The 25,000-nt window shown below is 45.7% G+C and overlaps 1 protein-coding gene across 1 annotated transcript in view; it reads right to left on the bottom strand.

The window, feature by feature from the left end:
• The window catches only part of thsd7ab (thrombospondin, type I, domain containing 7Ab), a 196,096-nt gene that overhangs the window by 116,643 nt on the left and 54,453 nt on the right, over positions 1 to 25,000 (bottom strand). Inside the window, exons 2-4 of the mRNA XM_063199502.1 lie at positions 23,997 to 24,665; positions 23,807 to 23,960; positions 6,749 to 6,997 (exon numbers count right to left, since the gene is read on the bottom strand). Coding sequence (XP_063055572.1) covers positions 6,749 to 6,997; positions 23,807 to 23,960; positions 23,997 to 24,665 — 1,072 coding nt within the window. The remainder of the gene's footprint in view (positions 1 to 6,748; positions 6,998 to 23,806; positions 23,961 to 23,996; positions 24,666 to 25,000) is intronic.

Genomic DNA, 25,000 nt, shown 5'->3' with positions numbered 1-25,000 from the left:
TAAGCATGTTGAGATTCCATTGCATCCATGTGAAAATCCCCACGGATCAACTAACCCTCTCTTCATAATAATGACCATGTTTTAAAAATAAAAATGAAAGCCCCTTCCATCTACATTATGAAGCGGCGTGAAGCCTCCCCGGTAAGGTGCACCCCCACCAACCACCTCCCACCCCCCTCGGAGCTGCAAGCTGTTTTGCATATTCTGAGTGGGAGGCAAAGATAGCAGTGGTGGAGGGAGGAAGAGAGATGTGTGTGATATATGTATTCCTTCCTGGTACGTTCATAATCAGTGCATTTCTCGGCAGATCAAATGGCAAAGGGTGGGCTACATTACGAGCGTCTCAGAGATGACAGGGGAAGCTGTGCTGCTGCCGCTGCTTTTGCCTCTGCTGGAGGAAGAAAAGAAACGAGGGATGGAGAGAGATGCACAGGGGTTAAAAAGAAAGAGAAGCAAGAGCGGAGGAGAAAAAACCAAGGGAAGAACATGGAGGTAGATCAAAAAGAGTGCCTGACAGAAATCAGCATGTGTTTGAGAGAGAGAGAGTGATAGGAGAGAGAGGGAGAGAGAGAGAGAGAGAGAGAGATAGGAGAGAGAGAGAGAGAGAGAGAGAGAGAGAGAGATAGGAGAGAGAGAGAGAGAGAGAGATGAGCAAGCAGTAAAGAATGAGGACAGAAATAAAACGGGAGATGGAGAGTTGTGCCATGAGGGAGAGTAAAAAGGGAATAGACAGAGCGAAGAGAATAGCAGAAAAGAAAGAGAGAGGGAGCGCGTGTGCACACACACACACACACACACACACACACACACACACACACACACACACACACACACACACACACACACACACACACACACACACACACAGATGCGGAACAGCACATAGGCAAAGACATTACACAGCTGACATTGTATAACACACTCAGCGGTAACAAACAGTTGCAATTCTATATGGAAAAACACACTATCGCATAGCTACAGGTGGCTGAGCTCGAGTTTGAAATGATCACTTACCGGGCGAATACACCAGCGGCGAAAATGTTAAACAACAGAGAATCGCTGGACTGTGCAGCAAGAGCGATACGAACGATAGAGGCGACAGAGTATGTTCATTAAAAGCAGAATGCAAGCATTCTGACATTCCCATTGGCTGTGGTGGCTATCGCCGCACCGTATCATAGCTCATTTGCATAATATTCGCTGAAGTCCAAGTACAAACTGTCGCTCAAGTCGCTGAAATCACCTCAAGTCGGCCAAATCACTTTTGTCTCTCCTGTCGCCAGCAACTCAATACTAAGTCAATTACTTCCATTGGCTCAAGTCGCGTCTGGACTATTTGCACCATTATTCACCACATAGAGTTGTTTTATTTTTAAATGGTTATTTTATTATATTATATCCCATGTAGTGTGCTCAGTAGTAAATGTAAATATAGTAAAAGTACCTGTGTTTTCCAGGCTAAGTTGAACCCGATTTTATGGGCTACTGTAAGTTGGACATCCCAGCATTACATGAGCTTTCCATAAGATCAGATAGCCACCATACTCATTTGAGTGACAACAAAGGAGAATTGTCATTGGATTACATAGATAGAGTGTCTTATTTTAATGTTGTCTGAATGCTGCTATGCAAACAAGTGTGAAGTGGCAATGAACATGAAGATAACATGTAGGCCTAGTGACATGGTATAGAATATCTATGAAAATTGGACTCGATTGGCATTTAAAAATTACTACTACATAATCATGCATAATATGTAGCATTTCTGTTTCCATTAGTGGCAATGTACATGAAAACTCTCAAGGCAGACTACGTCCACAATACTGGGGTGCATTTCTCGAAAGCGAAGTGGCTAACCAGTCATCTACATTCATGACTACAGGCTGCAAAAGTAGCTAACTCCTGTATCTCGAAACCTATCACACGAAGTGAAGTACTGCTGAAGTAAGCTACTCTGAAGTTGTGGTGACGTTGATAGTGAAGGGTCTCCTATCCGTTTCTCGAACCACTTGAAGAAGTAGAGTAGAAAGTGTTCTGGTGCGTCGATACACACTGCTCCGGTCATAGTTTGCTTGGGAGGACGCTTAATGAGTTGCCTAGTAAATTGTATTAGCCTGCTGGATGCACAAGGTTTCACTTTCAACGCTGGTTACCTCAAATGGGTAACTAATTATTTATATGTGGTTCATGTCATGTCAGGCAACAACACCATCAAGCGCCATGGCTACCCCTTCTGTATGCCTTCTCTCTCCCTCTCACAAGCACACCGAGCTCTGGGATGATGTGGTAGTCTGAGTGTACAAACCCAGGGTCGTTTTCATTTACAGCTGGACAAAGGTGTAGGCATGACTTCTAACGTGCTTGTAAATGTAGGCCTATGCTACTGACTGTCAATGTACACAAATACACAATGAATACATTCATCTTTAATGTGGCGCGATTGGCAGGGCGCTCATTTACAAAGTAATTGCAGTAGCCTTGGTCTACAGCATAACACAAAATTTTCCTTGACCGCATGTGTTGGCATTGTACAAAGGGAATGATTTTAGTCAGATTTAGCCAGACATTTCCCGTAAATAGGCTATTTCTTATAAGTTGTCGCTTCAAACACATTAAAACAGGAAAGTGTATTTTTCGAGCAGGAAACAGCTGAGCCATGGTTGTTACGGTTGTTATGTAGGCCTACATATGGTGGTTACGTACATTTGGTTGTTATCATCCAGTCAAAAGGGCTAATCATGTTCAGTTGTTGCTCCTATATTCAAGCACCGTAGTGAAGAGAAAGTAGGTCAGGAAGTAGAAGTGGAAAAGTGAGGACTTGAATGTAGCAGAACTACTTTTGATTGGGAATAGGGGGGTTACGAAAAACAGACGAGTTTCGCCTTGAAGAAAGTACAAACAACCGTACTGGAGAAATTTTTTAGTTTAATGCTAACCTATATGGGAAACCGTTTGAAAATGCACTCCTGGGTTGTCAGCTGTGATATTTCATGTGGTGGGAGCGAACAATACTACAGATTACCATAGGGTGTTTGGTGCAGTTTACTAACTATTAAATACCAGTGGCAAGTAAATATTTCCCTATTTAAACATGGCGCTACCATTGCAATGCGATAGTAACAACGCACTGTCTTAATGAATAAACCGCAACTTTTTTCTTACAGTGGCCGATATACAGTATATGTAAAAAAAAATTATCAGGCCTATTTTTTTTTCTTGTTAAGTTAGTGAGTGTGGCTCAGTCCAGTGCAGATACAACTGTATGCTGTACATGTATGGAATACATGTATGGTGAATTTTCTTATGGAGAAACAGTTACTGTAGGAATGAGTTCACATACAGTCATGCAGCAGCCAGTGCTGAGACCATGGCAAAAAACCCTTACTTATAAGTTATACTTATAAGTTGTACTTCTCCATATTGACCCATACTGATTTCTATTATGATTAGGGCTGGGTAATAGAATTTCAAAACCGGCTCTCATGGATTGGATTGGACTGGACAGAACCGTATTACAGCGAAGTGTGAGATAATGTGCTTTGCAAGGGCATGTATGTGCGCGCACACACACACACACACACACACGGACGCACGGATGCAAGCGTGCACACACACACACACACGCACGCACACACACATGCACACACACATGCACGCACACACGCACACACACACACACACACACACACACAGAATGCACAAAGTTCACAAAGCTAAATAATAACAATAGTGATCGTGAAAAAAACTATTCATAATCATCATGAGCTTGATTATTCTCGATGAAGAATTTTGATTACCAGTTTCATTCATTTTTCAATGAAGTTCCAAAACACATTACCACAAAAACACATTAACACACTCCTCTAGGCAACTTATGCCTCTTTTCCACTGCTGGTTTTCTTGTAGGCCTACAGCTCAACACAGCGCGACTCGGCTGACACTTTTTGCTCTTCGATTGAGCTGTGTCGTGCCCGATTGAAAAGCAAAAAGTGGCGGCCGAGTCACACTGTGTCGTGCTGTTGGCTTACCAGAAAACCGTCAGTGGAAAAGAGGCATTACTGTGCCCTGAAACGGTACAGGGAGGGAGGGAGGAGGTGATGAGAGGAAGGGAGCCGAGGTGATAGGAGGAGGGCGGGTACACAAGCTAGCGTGCTAATAAGGGGACATCTGCAGTTGGTAGTGAACTGATTAGCAAACGGCCAACGCACCTCCCCGCCCCCGCCCCCCTCGAAAGAGACCGTCTCTCCATGTGCCAACGCTGGGCGTGCTGGCGCTGCTCCAGGAAGCCCGCCCGCATGCCCACCCCTACTACACGCTCTGCAGTCACACGCACGGTGCCCATATGCTGCCCAGCTTCGTCCCCAAGCGGGCACCAGACTCCTCTCCACGAGGGTTAAACTGCCTTGCGCGGGTGGTGGGAAGCCCACAGGCGGAGCAAGCCACGGGGGCAATCATCACAAACACAACCAGAGGGGGAGATAGAGAGAAGGATGGAGAGGATAGGGGATGGATGAAGGGAGAAAGGGAAAAGTGAAAGAAGAAAGACAGAGGGGTACTATCATCACAAACACAGTCACAGGGGAAGAGAGAGAGAGAGAGAGAGAGAGAGAGAGAGAGAGAGAGAGAGAGAGAGAGAGAGAGAGAGAGAGAGAGAGAGAGAGAGAGAGAGAGAGAGAGAGAGAGAGAGGATGTAAAGACAGGCAGAGAGAGAAAAGCACAAAGAGAGGGAAAATAGAACAATAGAAAGTTATTTTGTGTGTGTGTGTGTGTGAGAGAGAGAGAGATGGATGGATGGATAGAGAGCAGAAGAGAGAACGAAAACAAAGAGAGATCGAGGGAGGGAGGGAGGGAACAGAAAGTCTGCAGTCACATTCTGAACTGCGGCTTGGCTCTGCCTTCTATAATTTATGTTAGTGAAGCCTGAGTAGCTCGTTACAGAGAGCAATCTGGTCCTGGCAAAAGGCTAACTGCGGAGAAAAACACTATTAGGACTCTCTCATCCAGGCACAACAAAACACAGCACAACCAGCACTAGCAAACAATTCAGTCGGTGGACCTGTTCCTGGCTCTTTGGCACCCGGATGGCACCACTAATTTTCACCGAGGTTAGTGTTACACAAGGTTTAATGGCTGCTGCAAAGGTCAGTCACATAATTACGGTAGGATGTTCTCCACACACACGTACAGTCGACACATTTGGGAAGCCTCTGCCTCAAAAAACAGGAACAGTCCAATCTAAAAAAAACTTGGTGAATTGTGAAATGTGGGAGCATAGGTTTCTGACTACTACCAAATGGTTTTGTGCATTCAGTGTGATACAAATGTTCCAATCAAGTAAACAAAATAATGATGTCACTCACAAGTCTTTCAATGAATTATCTCAAAACAAATTCAGTGTAGGGGACCACCATTGTAAAACACATCCATCAAAATGATTAGGTATATAATAAACATATGATATTGGTAATGTTTAGGGATAGAGTATGCCTACTGCATGTATTGTTAAAAGCGAAAATGGTGTAAGGCATTTATCAACAGCCGTTCGAAAGCTACATATTCAGTGCTACTTCTACATTGTATTTCAAATTTTAGCACTTAGTTGGTGTTATATTCAATCTACTCCCACTAGTACTTCGTTTTGGTAGGCTAACAGTCTCCTGAAGCAAGATTAGCTGTAGTATAGTTCTAACCCCACTGCAATGCGTCTGCAACAGCCCTTGCCCAACAGGTGAGCATTTCAGGGACTCCTTGTGCTTGAACGACATTATAAATGAATAATGACATTTGCAGACTGAAGCAAATCGTGCTGACGTATCCACTCTACCCTATCCACAGTAGGCCTGTTATCTCTAAAAAACAGCCACAGGCTTCAATTTCGAAGATCTAGGCTACTAGATGTTTTGCTAACAGGAAGATGCTACACCAAAACTACCAACACGTGTACCATATTTTAGACCCAGATCCTGTAACCTCCCTGTATTCGTCTGGGCTCTCTTTGCCAGTTTTCCCCCATGCTTAAGTACTACCAAAGAAACTCAACATAAGAACAATCTCTTGGGGGGAAATGCATTGGCCACGGTGTAGTACGGGGGCGTTGCCTGAGGACACGGATGGATGGAAAATTAACTCCCTTGCGCATGGTCATTGGTCAGTGGGTGCGATTCTGTACTCCCTTGCACATGGTCAGTGGGGGCGACACCATGATGGATAATTTGTTGCCAAATTAACGGCAGCTGTTGGTCAGCAGTAATTGCTGGGGGTAATTAAGGACAGCTGACAAACATTCACACTGTCCTATGACCTGTTCCACACTCCGACCCTCGCGGAAGTGTCATTGCATGCTTCCCAGGTGCTTCCAATACTGACCGTAGAAGAAGAATAAAATTTCCGTACTCCCCTCGCCATCATTTCGTACTACGCTGTTATGACGTGAGTAAGCCCTCTTGTCTCAAGCCTCTTTGGTACTACTGAGACTTAATACTACTTAAGGGTTTTTGGGAAACACAGCACTGTAAGCACGCCCCCGGCCCAAAATAAAACATGCCAAATACATAACTTTGTAGTCTTTTGTAATCAAATTTGTCCCACAGCCAAGGCTACCAAAAAAATCCACAAGATTTCTGCTACTCAGATATCGACAGGTATAGGGGCTGTTCTTATGCCAGGCTGCACTGTTCAGCATTAGGCTACTCAATTTGTATACTGACTGCAAAAGGCTGCACAGTGTGGGGCATAGTGGGGTACTTACGAGGGGCAGGGGGCCAGGTCGTCTCCCTGGGGCTCGCAGGCGTCCGTCTCCAGCAGCGTGGGGCACTCGCCTCCTCCGGCCACGGGGAACTGCTGCACCTGCCTGGAGCGCGAGCGGGTGCCCTTGGGAAGGGCGGGGTCGGTGCAGGCCTTGGAGCAGTCACCCCATTCGGACCACTCGCTCACCACGCAGTCCTTCTGCAAGAGGCAGCTCTGGAAGGTGGGGGGCAGGGACCAGTGCGGACACAAGCTGCAGGAGGGAGAAGACAGAAAAGTGCAGAATGGTTCAAAACAAAATCCACAAACAGACTAACTACACAGTGAAAAAAACATCAGTGTTAATTCAAGACTTAGAGAGAACTCTGGGACCAAATACAGTGTAGGCAATGTTTGATCAACTCTAAGTTTTGAATGAACACTGATTTTTTTTACTGTGCACATAAAGTGTAAAACCCTCCAAAATACAAAGCCGTTTCCGCCTGACCGATCAGCCAACTGACATAATGGTTTGGGTATGAAGTTCTTTTCTGAATTTATGAAGATTCTCATTCATCCATGTTCTGTCTTTCAAGGTCGCTACAATGCTGCTGCAAATGAAATGATTAAGCGACAATTGAAACATATCTATCCATCCATCCATCCATCCATCCATCCATCCATCCATCCATCCATCCATCCATCCATCTACAAGTAGGCCTATCATAGTGCAACTTGTCTGACAAGCCTGTTTTACAACACCCAAGGAAATTGCACAGCTAAACTCAAAAAACATTCATAGATTTGGTGTCGTGACAGACATTCAACATTACATTGCATTACATCGCATTACACAAAGCTGTCAGTTTCATCCAAAGGCACTTACAATAACACTAAACAACCAAGCTAAGGTGTATTATAAGACATAAGTAATAAGGATTAGGGCAAGAGAGAGGAAGTTGAAAACATATGTAGGCGTCACTCACTTAGGTGAGTAGGCCTATAAGTTGTCGCGGCCACTGAGGATGGCTGTCACAAATACTGACAAGCCCATAGCGAATTTTTTTTCTTTTTTTTGCTCCAATGAAAAGGTAATCACAACAGCCACTACAGTGAGCACAACAGGCCGGAACATAAAAACAACTGTCAACATTCATAAGCGAAAGCTATAGTCACTCTGGAGGCCTGATGATATACATACACATCACAGCGAGCTTGATTTGCCATGGCGGGCTTTGATCCCTTTGTAGCGGCGACACTGCGGAGTTGGAGTTTGTCATTCCAACCAGGGCGCCGGCTAAATTGCCATGGCTACTATCTGCGTTGGTTGCTAGAGAGCCTTTTCATGGATGAGCAGAGATATGAGGTCTCTCTTTTTATGCGGCTTTAAACTCCTTTGGCATTACAGTGACAAGCTGTGAGCGCCAGCGTGGTAATAATGATGAGCATCACTCCCATTAAAGACAGCGGTGATCTTGGGGGCACACTGAGAGAAGTTGCAGACTCACAGCGTGACGGAGTGCGCGATAGCGAAAGGAAGGACATTCGCAGTCATTCACAAGCAACACACACACACACACGCGTGTACACGTACACGCGCTCACAAACAAGCGCGCGCGCGCACACACACACACACACACACACACACACACACACACACACACACACACACACACACACACACACACACACACACACACACACACACACACACACACATTTGTGTGCATCTTGTTCATTAGATTACCTCTTTCCTGACAAAAGCCGTCTATAGCAATGTTTCTTAACTGGTGGGTGGGTCGGGACCCAAAAGTGGGTCGTGGAGCTGTGGTGTAACAATGTATTAATTCCCCCTTTTATTACCAATCACAAAATTAAAATGAGATGTGGTATTGAACACATGACTGTGATGTCAAAGACAGAATGAAACATGGTCAATACTCCTCTCCAAAAGACATGCTGTATGTCAGTAATCCAAATGCTGAGGCATTTTATCAAATGCATGGATATGTTTCTGATAATAATTTGAAGATATACAATGCAAGAAAATATTGGGTCACAACGTAACGACCATGGAAAATTGTAAGTCTCAAACTAGGCCTACTCCAGTTAAGCACCACTAGTCTACAACATGCAGGCATCTGGCTTTGGAAATCAAAAACCACTTTCAGACACTTCTTTATTATTTATTGTTTATCAGTTTTCTTAATTTATTTCCAGTCATGTTCTGCATTTGATACTGAGAAAGGACATGGCTCACAGGGATGGCACTCTGATGCCATGTCAATATCAGCTGTCCATCGAGCTCAGCTCAGCCACCGAGCTATTAGAATGCATAACCAACACAGTCTCATCCCAACTTGGCAGTTTCTGACTACCATTGACCAGATTGCAATTTTTGGTGTTGAGGGCATACCTGACTATGAGGCCTAAACTTAGACCTTTCCCTAACCCTAACCATCACTGAATTCATGCTGCCACTAGGGAGCGCCTTTCAGGCACACGTCACATTTTGACTGTAAAGGCATACCTTAAACATAAAAAATTGCAGTCTGCTCAAAGGTACATTAATTGAAGAGTTGGGATGATACACTGTAGCCATAACATAACAAACTGCCCTATAAGGTTAGAATAAGGTTTGGGTTTCAGCTATGTTACGTAACTAGCTAGCTCATCTTCATGAAAGCTCCTCTCAACCAAAGACTACACCGTGCAGTATATCTCCTTACTATGATATGGGCTCTATAGGATCTTTGACATCGACAGAACAGCAGCCTGGGTCATTTCAAAACCCTTAACATAGCTATCCCAAATACTTTCTATGTTCTTCACTGCCCTATCAACAAAGGTACAAAAGCCCAAAACTACACTTTGATATTTGATTCTACAAAGCCCAACTGTTCAGTAACACAAGAACTTGCTGATGAAATCGGCTGTCACAGCAGCACACGGTAAGACAATTCAATTAACAAAGCACTTGTAGATCCGTAAGGCAGGCTTTCCATCACAGCAATCATCTTTCATGCTCTATTGCTTCTCTTTGTGTAAGACCATGAGATCATAGCTGGAAATGCATACACTTCTCATACATCACCCAAAACTCTTAAGGAGATGTGATTAGAGATGAGCAATGTCTGAGTTACAGCCAAGGGACATTAGCAACGGATGTACTCAAGTTAAAAACAGACTTATAATAATGAGAAGAGCAAAGATGCCAACCTTGGCTTGATGCACGTGAAGTTGGGTGTTTGTTGCCACGTTCAAGCGACCCAAAATACTGTGACAGACAGACAGGCAGACAGACATGGCCATTGCAATACCTGGCCCAACCTCCTCCAATGGGCCATGCAATAACTCTAAAATACTGTGACAGACAGACAGACAGACAGACAGACAGAGAGACAGACATGGCCATTGCAATACCTGGCTGGCCCAACCTCCTCCGACGGGCCATGTAATAACTCTAAACCGTACACATAATAGAAAGCCCCGTAACTGCCATGGCAGTGCCCCTCTCAGCTCAGGTGGCCTCGGTGGCCCGTTAATTCCTCCCCAAATAGACAAGAAAAAATATGAAAATTGTTTCTTATTTTACATTTGTCCTCCTTATGATTTAAATGTCACTTTATATGAGTTGTGGACGGTGTGTCCCTGGGCCAGGCAGGCTACTGACATACTATTAGACTTAATTACAGGCTGCCTCCCTCCCTCGCCTCGTCTCGCCGCTGCTGTGCTTCATTTAGACACTTCTCGTTTCACTCACCCCCTACTCTCACACTCGCACACTCTCGCTCTCCTGTTCACGCTCACGCTTCCACCCCGGGCTCAGACAACTCTTTCTGCATTCTCCTGCGCAGCCAACTTCAAAGTCTTTATGACTTTTATCTCATTCTTCCCTCTGTAGATTAAGATACTCACCCCCCACACACAACAAACACACACACACACACACACACACACACACACACACACACACACACACACACACACACACACACACACACACACACACACACACACACACACACACACACACAACTACAACTGCCACAATAAAAAGTACATAAACAAGTAACGTTAGAAAAAAAGAAAATAGTCTGGCACTACAGTGTGCTATTGTTGCGCTGGCGAGGCTGTTTTACATGAGAGTAATTCCCATTGCACAACATGACAGGCATGAGAGATTGCCGATGTGGAGTGCAGCTTAAACAGGATTCTCTTTTCTCACCAGGGGTGGTGGCATGTAAATACAGTAGCAACCCTTAATGTTTCTATTTACCTAATGCATGTGTGGAAAGTTATCTTCAGTGTACCCGCTGTTTGTTATTATTCGTCATTTGTCAAGGAGGTTTTTTTGGTTCTGGGTTTGTGTGTCTTTGCTCAAGCTGTTTCATACTGTTACATAGTCTCTGACTTCAGTCTCTGAAGTCAAAGAAGTCCTTGATTATTCAGGTCTATTTCATACATTTTTTGACAGAATGGGGACAACAAGTCATATACTGTAATTTCTCCTGGAATAATTACAAAAAAAAGTTTCTGGAAAGATGAGGAAACGTACTGTAAGTAGCCTAAATGACCTGCATGTGGATTCATACAGTATAAACATTCCAAAATGCATAGCCTATATTACACTTATATACTTCCGTTAAAAGAGAACAAAGAATAATACAAATCTCAGGTGTTAAAATTATGAGAGTTACTTGATCGACATACAGTACATTCTCTCTCAGCGAAATGAGATCAGCCCCATTATTCACTCAAGATGGTCGTGCAAGATTTCACTTCAAAATTATTCATGATCTAATACTCATTAAACCAAAGAGCCTTGAGAAAATGGAGAGTGGCTAAGCAAACACAGACAACAGAGCCTCATACTGTACGCACACAAGTGGCTCGTGAGCAGAGCGTGACGTTCTGAGGAGAATATTGGTAAAAGTCAAAGAGTTATCGCTTAAGAGAAAAGTTTGTTCCACTTTTTTTTAATTGGCAAAAAACAGCTATGAATATTTCAGAGGCAAAAGTAAACAAGTCATAGATTAATATTTATGCTCCTGGGGGCAAACAAGCCATTTTTTCTCACTCATCTTTTGTATGCCAGCCACTGAATCTGGCACCAGCTAAGAATTAATGAATAGTTTCAGTGCATAACTGATAACATCTGAATCTACGGCTATGTACCACAAATGAAGCTAATTTTGTGCATGGGATCTGACCCTTGCCCAGCGAGAACTACACAAGCAACAGAGGTCTTTGTTCACACGGCGCTTTTAAGTGCTATTGCACGGATAAAAGAATGTCAGAATTTAAATATTGGAATACACATTTCAAAAGGTCCCAATTGTGTTCAAAAATGTCACGTGTTATTTGTCTAAATAGCGGGCTGAGCTGAGAATCAGCTGATTTCATGGAGAATCTCTCTTTAGTGCTTTTGCAATGTGTTAAACAGATTCACTGCTGTTATAAAACACTGACATGGCTGCTATGCTTAACGCTATGATTATAGTGTAGAGGTGATACAGTATGACCCCAATTATACAGATTTTAATGATGTTTATATGTTTTTAGTATATTGAGGCTGTAGCCCAATGTTTTTCCTATGTGTGTTAATGATTTCCTTCTCAAGCTAAAAATCTAATAAGACATTTTGGTTGTACACTTAACTTGGCGTGTCCCTGAACAACGCATTCATAGCAGCTGTTAAACACTTTGCATAAAGCATTCATACCGTATAGCTGTTTCATAAGACATTCATATCAAACCTTTCAGACAAAAGGGCAGTTGTAAAAGGGGTCAGTTGTAAAAGCAGCATTGGCGTTTTTGTCCTGAATCTTTCCTGATCGCATCACAACCAGTCTGGGCCAAGGATTTACACTAGAGCCAGAAACAGAACATGATCAAGCGAATACTATTTTCACTGGGGGAAGTTCTGAAGTGAGGATTCCAATCATCATGTCCTGTAAGGAGACTGCAGAGAAGCAGGTGGCGTATATATGCATGAATGTCTTATGAACACTCATGAATGCTTCATACAAAGCTCAACAGCTGCTATGAATGTGTTATGCAGGGAGCTGTCAAGTAAAGTGTTACCAACATTTTAAGTGACAGGTCAGGAATACATTAAAGGGACAGTTTGGTCAATTTCAACATGCAGTTGTAATGCTCACACTACCCTGGACTTGTCAGTGCCTGAGATTTTTTTTTCTTCTTCTTCAGCCGTTTCCGAGATCCTGGTCATTGTAATGGGGGCAGCTCTTTGTTTACATTTCAAAAAAACATTTTTATTTATTCCCAAAAACATCCAAAAGGTTATAAAACATCAGCAGACAACTAGCAAACAGCAGTACCTTTTGGGAAAATATTTGGAGTTGGCCTATGTTTCATTTTTTAAAATTGTAAACAAACACTGCCCCCATTAGAATTGCCCATATCTCGGAAAGGGCTGAGCCGAAAAATGTGGCATCACCAGGTACTGACAAGTCAAGGGTAGCGTGAGCAATACAACTGCATGTTGAAATTGACCAAACTGTCCCTTTAAAGGATTGCGAAACTATCCTACTTTTGTCTGTAAGTACATGTCAAGTAGACTAGGGTACAGTTCTTTATAGATGGCTCTATGTAATATAAGCCTCTTGAACACTTCTTCATTGTGATCTTCTATGAATAGGTTCATGATAAATTCATGAACTGACTGTACATGTAAAAGTGAACTCCAGCATGCAGTACATCTACCAAATGTGGCCATAGAGGTCACATACTGTACCGTATATACTGTAAGGAATCATAGCACTTGTGGAGGTTGAAGAAAAGCAGAGGCAAATGTGAAAAATGTTGACATAAAGTATCACATATGCCAAATCACTTGACGAAGACCACAAAGGTCGAGACATGGCGGTCAGTCTTTTTTTCCGCCTTAACAAGTAAAATACATGAAATCGGATCCTCATAGAGTTTCCATTCAACCTATTACAGATATCTCAAATCACTTGTCTCTAATTCTGAAAGTTACAGGTTCTTTTAGGAAAATCAGCTCTACATGGCGGAAATGTTGTGTTAACTCAGTCTGCACTTTGCATTGCATTATGCAGTGAACGGCTGGAGCAGACATAAGGCACTAGATCTAGACTAGTGGCTTTTGTGAAGGCAGCTTGCTCATGACTAACAATGAGACATAACACAGAGAGAACATGAGCTTGGCAATTTCAGCCTAAATGTCAAGTACATCACACAGCAGACCCACAAGCTCCCTTTGGAGAAGACCCATAAGAGCTCCTCTGGGCTGGGTTGTTTGACAAGGCAAAAGGAGTAAAGTGCAGAATTGACTTCAGATGGGGGAAAAGAACAACTATTAGGCTACTGTGATTTGCGAGAAAAAAGCCAGAGTTGAAAAAGCGTGGCACCATATACAATATTTGACCAAAGACAATGGGAGTTTCCTAGGTGGTCGGCTTTCAGAAGACACATTTGAGACCTTTTTTAACAAGAGAAAGTAGTCTTCTCTTGTGGTAGGAAGAAGTCATGTCACAGGATGCATGGTGCTGCTGGCTCAGCATAGCTCAGTCTTGACACTAGGCCTGCTGACAGTGGGGGACAAATAGGTCTGTCGTCCCAGGCCCAGGTAGGAGTGGGGGGACGGGGGATGCAAAATTTTGTCCCCATTATATTCCATGTATTGAGAGGTGGGCCCCTTTCAGATAATTTCATCCTGGGCCCAGTCAAACCTGTCAGTGGCCCCTGTCTGCCTGTATACTGCTGTAGCCTTTACATGTAATATACTGTAGCTCTGCTGCTACAAGACGCTGATCCAAAAGTTTTGTTGTGAATTTGATTTCCCCTCTCTCTCTCTCTCTCTCTCTCTCTCTCTCTCTCTCTCTCTCTCTCTCTCTCTCTCTCTCCCACGCAATCCCTCCTTATCCAGTGTGGGAATCGGGAAAACTGTATCACCTGCCTTGAAAAGCCCCTATTGTACTGAGCGTGTGTGTGTGTGTGTGTGTGTGTGTGTGTGTGTGTGTGTGTGTGTGTGTGTGTGTGTGTGTGTGTGTGTGTGTGTGTGTGTGTGTGTGTGTGTGTGCGTGTGTTGTGTGTCTGTCTGTCTGTCTGTCTGTCTGTCTGTCTGTCTGTCTGTCTGTCTGTCTGTCTGTCTGTCTGTCTGTCTGTCTGTCTGTGTGTGTGTGTGTGTGTGTGTGTGTGTGTGTGTGTGTGTGTGTGTGTGTGTGTGTGTGTGTGTGTGTGTGTGTGTGTGTGTGTGTGTGTGTGTGTGTGTTTGAGGTGAGGATAACAGGCTGTCAAAACCGCTTACATCTATATTTATTCCTTGCAGTATATCTCATTTGCTGAGATGTTACGCTTTTGTTAAACGAAATTCATGTGCAAGCATTGAAGGGCAGTTTCAACCACACACACACACACACACACACACACACACACACACACACACACACACACACACACACACACACACACACACACACACACACACACACACACACACACACACACACACACACACACACACACACACACACACACACACACACTCACACTCACACACACACACGCACACACCACACACAAGCGCACACACACACACCTCTTAATGCGGGAATTGAGATAGGAAATTTGGTGAGCAGCCTACACAAGCACTCAAATTAGGGAGAGTGATTAGGCCAAGCATATGGTCTTGAATTAGATTACCACATAATTATAGACAAGTTTACTATGTACAGTACTCCCTGATCAACTAATGTAGGCCCTCAAGACAGTTTTGCTCTGTTTTGTGTATTTACAGCATTACTGTAAAAAGGGCAGGTCTCCTGTAGAAATCTGCCCTTATTTCATTGTCACTAACAGCTTCATAACCTCTCGTGCGATTTCACGTCTGTCTCGATGATGTGCCTGCACAACAGATCTCTCTATATCGACTGACTCCCGCACAATTCCTTACAGAGCAATTATTCACGCCACAATTTCCCATCTTGGGATTTTCCAAAAAAAGAGTAGCATTCAACATTCAATTTGTTTGCTTTGAGGATTCTGTGGAGAAGAAAACAGAGACATCTGCACAGCTCACTGTAAAGCCCTATGCAGGGGAGGCAGTTTTTTGTTTTTTTCGCTGGCTATGATAAAGCAAACCCTGGGAAATTTGGCAGTGGGTAATATAGGCTTGTCATCATCTCCACAGGGGAAGGTAGACGTCCAAAACACAGAACATTTCATTGACCTGACAGCAAAGGAGAGAAGCGGCCACACAGAATAGCCATCCTATCCCCGTTACAGTATACTCTGACAAGACACATAGCAGAGAGCCTTTGAAGAAAAACTTTAAAAGAGAGACAATTAAGCTTAGCAGCTCTAATTAGTGTTTCCATGAAGGATGAGGAAAAAACATGATGAACAAAGTAAAAAAAAGCAAACTATAATTAATGTGTAATGAAAAAACAACTATAATTCACTATTATCGGTATTACCACAATAATCTACCACCACAGAAACCCTGACTAGACAACCTTTTCAGTTGAGTTTTCCAACAAACAGATCACAACACAACTCAGATAAGTATTTAAACTCATTCAAATGCCAACATCTCCAAATTAATTTAGTCATTCAACAACAATCTGGATATTACAGCCAAGTTAATTAATTTGAGGAAGTGATTTGAGCACCACAACTTCTATTTCTGCTCCCAGAAAGTAAAAATAGTAGAAATGCTATGGATGTGGTATTCTATATGTCTACATTTATGGAAGAATCAGATTGAGAAGATACATTCCGTTAGTCAGGCTGCGCCCTCCTAGTGACGCAACAGCTTCGGCGGCGTTGCTTCAAATCGAATCGAGATTTGAAAGTCTATGTGTTATGCCGCAGATTCTGTGCGCGTCATCACGGCTCCCTATGCGGGCGCCATTGAACATTGGAAACGCCATTCCCTCTTTAAAACTTTCATTGCCAATATTAATAATGGACTTCAGTAACTACTACGTGAAAGTTCTACAACATGTTTGCAATGTGTTTCATGCCTGGTGGTCTAACATATGGGTGCACACATTAGTTAGAGTCACGAGTGCTTCATTCATATTCAAACATTTCACGCACGCATCCACACAGTCACAACGACACAACAGAACATACACAAACAGCGAAATCGCTGCAAGTGTCCTTTTGTGTAAACATGCTCATGGTAGCAATGTTTCATCTATTGTAATGTAACCGCTGGGTTTTAAGATGTCTAAGTGCATCGACAAATGTTTGCTTAGCGCTTAAAAAACTTACCAGCACTTCCTCATTACCGCATCTTCCTAAAAGATGCGTGTCAGTGTTTGCCAATGCTTTATTCCCGTAGTAGAGTTGCAAGTGCACATGGTTGCGCCCTCGCGGTAATATTTCGGTGTTTAGAACACCAAATGACTGTTTATGTCTGATTATGTGTAGTATGTTTATTTAGAAGGCCTAATATGATTCATGTCGTAATGGTACCATTTTAATCTGTGATGTATAATGTTAATGTCATTCTGACTTTTAGCACCCCTGTAGTTTCTAACTGTAATGGTATAGTCCACCTGCGTGGTGCGTCAGGTAGCCCTGATAATGGGGAATTTGCTCAGTAGTCAGGAGAGCTCCTTGGTGAACGGACGTGCGTCCTTGCTCCCCAATACTCAGATGTCGGTGTTTTCCAGTGTCAAGAGAGGGTGGCACCCCAAGATGTCTCAGCAGGCCAGACACCAACAAGCAGCAGTGAGGCCCAAGGCGCCGGCGGAGAAGCCAACAGCGGCCCAGACGGTGGAGGAAGATGACAAGGCGGTTCCCAGGCCCAACTCAGCACCTCCTGATGACCGGACCTCAAGGTTGGAGATGGCGCTTCACTCCTTCATACAAGCACAGCAAGAGCGAGAGAACCGTGAGGAACAGCGATGGAGGACGATGCAGCACCAATTCCAACAGCTCCAACACCTGGTGGGCACAGAACACCTCGACCACAGCCAGGTGAGGGGAGCTGAAAGCCGACCGCCGGAACCTGAACTGCTGGAGGATCACAGCTTAAGGCAAGATGAACTGCAATCAAGTCCAGCCAGCCGTGAATCAGAAGTTCCAGCACCAGTGAGGGACCAGGCGCCAGAGCCCGCTTCGGCAGATGACCAGACGCCAAGACGGGAACAATCGCAAGCGCGACCCCTTAGCCCTGTGTCCGAACCTTCCAGGCCGGTGAGTGCTGCCCCTTCAGCTTATTACGATTGGACGCCGCCAAGAGCACCTAAGATGACACCTTACACTGAAGACGAAGATATAGAGCATTACCTGACCACGTTTGAACGCCTTGCAATGGCAAACCAGTGGCCAAGGAGCAATTGGGCTGTGTACCTTGTCCCGCTTTTGACAGGGAAAGCCCGAGCAGCATATGTTGCTATGGACATTAAAGACACTTTGGACTATGTCAAGGTTAAAATGGCCATACTCAACAAGTTCGAAATAGACCAAGACACGTACCGCCATAGGTTCCGGTCTATGACACTGAGGGACGGCGAAACTGCTAAGGAACTACAAGCAAGATTGAGCGACCTCTACAGCAAATGGATCCGACCAGAGGAGAAGACCAAAGCTGAGATAGGAGACGCCATCATCTTGGAGCAGTTCCTGAGGATGCTAAACCCAGAGCTGCGAATATGGGTGAAGGAACGAAATCCCATGACGTCCAAGGAAGCTGCGGACCTTGCAGAGGCCTACGTCAGTGCCCGTCGACACAGAGGGACGTTCCAGCTCGGGGCCCATGACACCACAGGGAGAAGGGGCCAGCCACCACAACGAGACTCAGCGCGTCAGCCATCCGGTAAGTCTGTGGGTGGTGGTGGTGGTGGTCATGATTTTAGGAGGTCCTATAGTGCCCCTGTTAAGCCCAATACCCCTGTTAAGGCCAATACTTCTGCTAAGCCCCGCATAGTTTGTCACAACTGTGGTCAGCCTGACCACATTAAACCTCATTGCCCATTACTTGCTGTTTCCAATTCTAGCTTTTGCTACACACCTAGCAACATGGCTCACACACCCACACACACATCTAACACCTCTGATTGCTTTGTGCCAGTAAAAATCAAGGGACGTACATGGCAGGCCCTCATTGACACCGGCAGTAGCCAAACCTTCGTTCAACGTGCATGTCTAGATAATGCTGACTGCACTTATGTTGGGAAGGTCAAAATTAGATGTGTGCATGGCGACGAAACTGAACATCAGACTGCTGACATTTTAATTGAAATTGAAGGTCAAAAGTATTTACTTACCGTGGGCATCCTGGATAGCTGTCCGTATCCTGTGATATTGGGCCAGGATGTACCAGTGTTGGTGGAGTTGCTAAAGTCACCCGTTGCTTCTGCCTGTGTAACCACTAGGCTGCAAGCAGACAAATTGTTGGCAGAGTTGCCATTTCCTGATGCTCAGCCTACTTGCAAACCTAAAAAGTCAAGGTCTGTAAGAAGGAGGGACAAAGTTTTGGGAACTCCGTTACAGGAGCAGTTGCCCCTCCCTCCACTAGATGGTATTGTGGTGGATAGTGCTGATTTTAAAGATTTGCAAAAAACTGACATGACTCTGAAACACTGTTGGGAGAATGTTGCAAATGAGGATGAGGCGCTAATTGCTAAAGTGTGTGGAAAAGATTGTTTTATTGTCAAAGATGGAATATTGATGAGAGTGAGTGAGGAAGGTGAGCAGGTGGTTGTTCCGGAATCCCTGCGATCCAAGGTCCTTGACCTTGCTCACAACATCCCTTGGTCTGGCCATTTAGGCCAACAAAAAACAGTTGCCCGAATAGCCAAATGTTTTTACTGGCCCAAAGTGTATCAGAAGATAATTGAATACTGCAAATCTTGCCCCACTTGTCAACTCAGATCTCGCACTCACAGAAACACAAAAGCACCCCTCATCAGCATGCCCATTATCGACACTCCCTTCACCCGAATTGCCATGGATGTTGTTGGTCCTTTGGAAAAGAGCAGAGCAGGGAACCGTTACATACTTGTGATTTGTGATTATGCTACTCGTTTCCCTGAGGCTTACCCCTTACGTAATGTCAAGTCTAGACAGGTGGCCAACTGTCTTATCCAACTCTTCTCTCGCGTGGGCATCCCCACCGAGATAATTACGGACCAGGGAACGAATTTTAACTCCCGCTTTATGAAGCAAGTCTACTCCCTGCTTGGCATTAGGCCTATTAGGACCACCCCATACCACCCACAGACTGACGGACTGGTTGAACGCTTCAACCAGACCCTCAAAGCAATGTTGAGGAAGTTTGTCTGTGACTCCGGCTCCGACTGGGACACCTGGCTGCCGTATCTTCTGTTTGCTTACAGAGAGGTTCCCCAAGCATCAACCGGCTACTCGCCCTTCGAGCTGCTCTACGGTCGACACGTGAGAGGCCCCCTGGACGTTCTGAAGGAGGCGTGGACGGGGGAACAACCAGCACAGCAGGCCGGCGTTGCAGACTACGTCCTCAAGATGAGGACCAAGCTCGAGGAGCTGCGCAACCTGGCTCATGACAACCTGGCCCAGGCCCAATCCCAGCAGAAGACCCTGTATGACCGGAACGCCAAGACCCGCAACTTCAACCCCGGCCAGAAGGTGCTGCTGCTACTCCCAACATCTGGCAGCAGTCTACTGGCAAAATGGCAGGGCCCCTTCGAGGTGCTGTCAAAGGTGGGCCCCGTGACCTACGAGCTGGCTATGCCGGACCGTCGCCGGCCCAAGCAGAAGTTCCACGTCAACCTCCTCAAAGAATGGGTGCCACGTCCAGATGCTGTCAGTCACCTGAACTGGGCCCGTGTGGTGGAGGAGGAGGAAGAATCGAAGGAGCAGTACTTCCCAACTGGTGGAGGTGAGACCCTTACGCCGCCGATCCAGCACTTGTCCAGTCGGCAGCAAGAAGACCTGCTAAACATCATTCCTGATGGTCTGTTCAGGGAGGAGCCTGGGCGGACGACACTGACCCATCACGACATTCGGCTGACGGGACCAGGGCCTATCCGTCAGACTTCCTGCCGTGTGCCAGCCAGACTCATCCCGGCGCTGAAGGCGGAGGTCCAGGCGATGCTCGAAATGGGCGTCATCGTCCCGTCACACAGCGAATGGTGTAGCCCTGTTGTCCTAGTTCCCAAGAAGGACGGAGGGCTGCGCTTTTGTGTCGACTTCTCCAAGGTGAATGCCATTTCGGCATTTGACCCCTACCCTATGCCGAGGGTGGACGAAATGGTCGAGCGCCTGGGCAAGGCGCAGTACGTCAGCACCCTTGACCTCTGCAAAGGGTATTGGCAGGTGCCTCTTACGCCAGAGGCCCAGGAGCTGACTGCCTTTCGGGCCCCTTCCGGGCTCTACCACTTCACAACCATGCCTTTTGGGCTGCATGGAGCAGCTGCTACCTTCCAGCGACTAATGGACCAGGTGCTCAGGGGGGCGGAGACTTATGCCGCCGCCTACATCGATGATGTCGTCATCTTCAGCGCCACCTGGGAGGAGCACCTGACACATCTGTCCGATGTGTTCTGCAGGATCAGTGAGGCAGGCCTTGTGGTCAATGCTGGCAAGTGTCAGCTGGCACGACCTGAGGTCTGCTACTTGGGGTACGTCCTGGGGGGCGGGAACATCAAACCCCAGGTGAGCAAAGTGGAAGCTGTTCGTGGCTGCCAGCCACCCACCACCAAGAAAGCAGTCAGATCCTTCCTGGGTCTGGTGGGGTGGTACAGGCGGTTCATACCCAGCTTCTCCTGCCGTGCTGCCCCGCTTACCAACCTGACCCGCAAGAGCAGTCCCAACAAGGTCGTGTGGACTGCGGAATGCCAGAAGGCTTTCGTGGATCTGAAAGAATGTCTGTGCAACGATCCGGTGCTCCAGAGTCCGAACTTTGACCTCCCTTTTACAGTGCAGACAGATGCCTCTGGTTCGGGGCTGGGGGCTGTGCTGCTGCAGGGGGAGGGAAAGGACCGGAGGCCGGTGCAGTACATCAGCCGCAAGCTTTTTGACCGTGAGACCAGGTACTCCACGGTCGAAAAGGAGTGCTTGGCCATTAAGTGGGCCTTGGACACACTGAGATACTATTTGCTGGGGAAGCAGTTTGTTCTTGAGACTGATCACCGTGCACTTCAGTGGCTCAACCGAATGAGGGACAGTAATGCCCGAGTGACACGGTGGTACCTTTCACTGCAACCCTACAGTTTCTCAATCCGGTATATTGCCGGGAAGGACAATGTCACATCCGACTTCTTGTCCCGCCTCGATGAGGAGGTCCAAGTTTAAGGAGGGGGGTGTGTGATGCCGCAGATTCTGTGCGCGTCATCACGGCTCCCTATGCGGGCGCCATTGAACATTTGAAACACCATTCCCTCTTTAAAACTTTTATATCCCTTGCCAATATTAATAATGGACTTCAGTAACTGCTACGTGAAAGTTCTACAACATGTTTGCAATGTGTTTCATGCCTGGTGGTCTAACATATGGGTGCACACATTAGTTAGAGTCACGAGTGCTTCATTCATATTCAAACATTTCACGCACGCATCCACACAGTCACAACGACACAACAGAACATACACAAACAGCGAATTCGCTGCATGTGTCCTTTTGTGTAAACATGCTCATGGTAGCAATGTTTCATCTTTAGTAATGCAACCGCTAGGTTTTAAAATGTCTAAGTGCATCAACAAATGTTTGCTTAGCGTTTAAAAAAAACTTACCAGCACTTCCTCATTACCGCATCTTCCTAAAAGATGCGCGTCAGTGTTTGCCAATGCTTTATTCCCGTAGTAGTGTTGCGAGTGCACATGGTTGCACCCTCGCGGTAATATTTCAGGGTTTAAAACACCTTATGACTGTGTTAATGTCTGATTATGTGTAGTATGTTTATTTAGAAGGCCTAATATGATTCATGTAGTAATGGTACCATTTTAATCCGTGATATGTAATGTTAATGTCATTCTGACTTTTAGCACCCCTGCAGTTCTAACTATAATGGTATAGTCCACCTGCGTGGTGCGTCAGGTAGCCCTGATAATGGGGAATTTGCTCAGTAGCTGGGGAGAGCTCCTTGGTGAACGGACGTGCGTCCTTATGCTCCCAAAATACTCAGATGTGTGAGTAATTCTATTGAACTGTGAACTGAACAATATTGTGAGCCTGTGGCTATTTTGTTTCATTTTCATTTTTGTTACGTTGGCTTATCATAGCCCATTTATTTTCCCTGTAAATATTGTAAATAGTCCAGATGTATATATTTTTCTACATTTAAGTTTAGTTTAGTTTTCTTTTGTTTATTATTTTCCACTGGCTCACTGGATTGCACTAAATGCACTTGGTGTCGCAAAATAAAAGGCAAAAACACCATCTCTGCCTCCTGCTGGTTCACTGTGCCACTACTCCAAGACCCCTCGACAAACTACTTTTCAACACATGATAATCAGGGTAACATTCCGTAGTATGTTACAATAATACTCTCATATGAACCAGTTATAATGCATTGTTGGTGTGATCCATTTGATCATGATTATTCCTACTTCATTTGTCACTCGGGAATCTTGTCATGAGAGAATTCATATCCACCCGTCTGTCCATCTGCATACACAACCATCTTTCTTACCATCTGTTTGTCCATTACATGTACAGTTTGCCTGTCTGTCAGGCTTTATGCTCCCAGCAATCTTGCACTACAAAAATTACAACTGTCCTTGATGAACCGTGGCATTGGAGGCTAACACCTAAAAGTTATCTGATGAATCAACAGTATACAGCCAGTGACTGGACGAATCAGAAGGTTTTCTAAAAGGTTCCTCGGAGAACCTTAAGAGGTTCCCAGACAGATGCAAACAGATGAAGGTTCTTTATAGGGAACCTGCGTGGGTGGACCTCTAAAAGTTGTCTGGGGAACCTATTGGTTCATCAGGGCTTCTTTCAAACAACTACTGCTGTATACACCTACAGTAAGTGGTTCAGAGACCTTCTAAGTTCCCTGACAGTGGAAAACTGGAGAACCTCCCATTTTTATAGTGAGCAGTACTTTAATAAATACAAATTCTGTGAAATCTTTAACAAACAAAAAAGAAAGACTCACCTCAGGCCAACACCACTTCCGTTCCTGTGGACGCAGGTCACCTGCCGTGATTGGTAGCCCACCTGGATCTCCCACAGGTCACTCTCCTGCCTGTTCATGCGGTTTCTGTTCCTTTTGTTTTTGATAAGCTCTCTAGTCTCTGGGTCCTTCATACCTCCTCCCCCTCCTCCTCCTCCTCCACCTCCTCCACCCTTCCGTTCTTTCCTGTCCCCTTTCCTGCGCCGGGCCTGCCTGGTAGCTCTCGTAACGGGCATGGAGCAGTTGCTCCAGCCCCCCATCCTGAGGCTGAACACACTGTCCCTGCCCTCGCACGGGCCCGGCCTGCATGTCTGGAAGTCGGTGAGGTTGGGGCAGGCGGCGCCGCTGAACATGGGTGGCACTAGGACCTGGCGCACGCGGTTCTGCAGCCCCGTGCCGCAGGTCTTGGAGCAGGACGTCCACGGCGTGAACTCGGAGACCACGCAGTCGCGTGGACAGGGGATGATGCAGGCCTGCTCCAGCCGCGGCTTGGGCTCGAAGTACTCGCAGATGGCGTCGTCGGCCAGCGCCGTGCCGGCCTTGAGGACGCAGCTCACCTCCCGCGTCTGGATGCCCTCCTCGCCGTCCAGGCACACAGAAGGCCGTGCGGCACCGGTCCGCAGCGACACGGGCACGCACTGGTTCCAGGGGCCCAGCTGCCAGTCGTACAGGTCCTTGTGCCAGTCGCACACGCGGAAGCAGTTCTGTTGGTTAGGCGGCCGCGCCAGCTGTAGGCAGTTGGTGTGCAGCGTGGTCCAGCCCTCCACATGGGCGCACCACACGGCCCGGCTCTGGCTGCCGCCGGGGCCACACTCGCTGCCCATGCACCTCCCCCACGGCCCTGCGGACAAGCAGACAGAGGACCAGTCAGTCAGGCAGGCACTGAGATAGTATGCATTTGCAAAATGATGTATGGTTTATTATGATGTACTGTACTGTGTGATGATGCTCAGTGGACAGATGATAATTTACATGAAGAGAAGTCAAATGGAAAGAAAAACAGTTTCTGTTTTAATTATGCCATGAGGAGAAATTGATGATATACAGTATGGATATCAGTTTGTCAGTATAGTGAAAATTATACTAATATGCAAGAATGGAGTCACAATACCAGGAGATTTTGAGATGACAGTAAAAAATCGAGCAATTTTTAGCAACAACAACAAAAAAGAATGG

This window comes from Engraulis encrasicolus, chromosome 5, assembly GCF_034702125.1.
Source record: "Engraulis encrasicolus isolate BLACKSEA-1 chromosome 5, IST_EnEncr_1.0, whole genome shotgun sequence".
NCBI classification, from domain to species: domain Eukaryota; kingdom Metazoa; phylum Chordata; class Actinopteri; order Clupeiformes; family Engraulidae; genus Engraulis; species Engraulis encrasicolus.
This window is presented reverse-complemented; position numbering and strand designations above follow the sequence as displayed.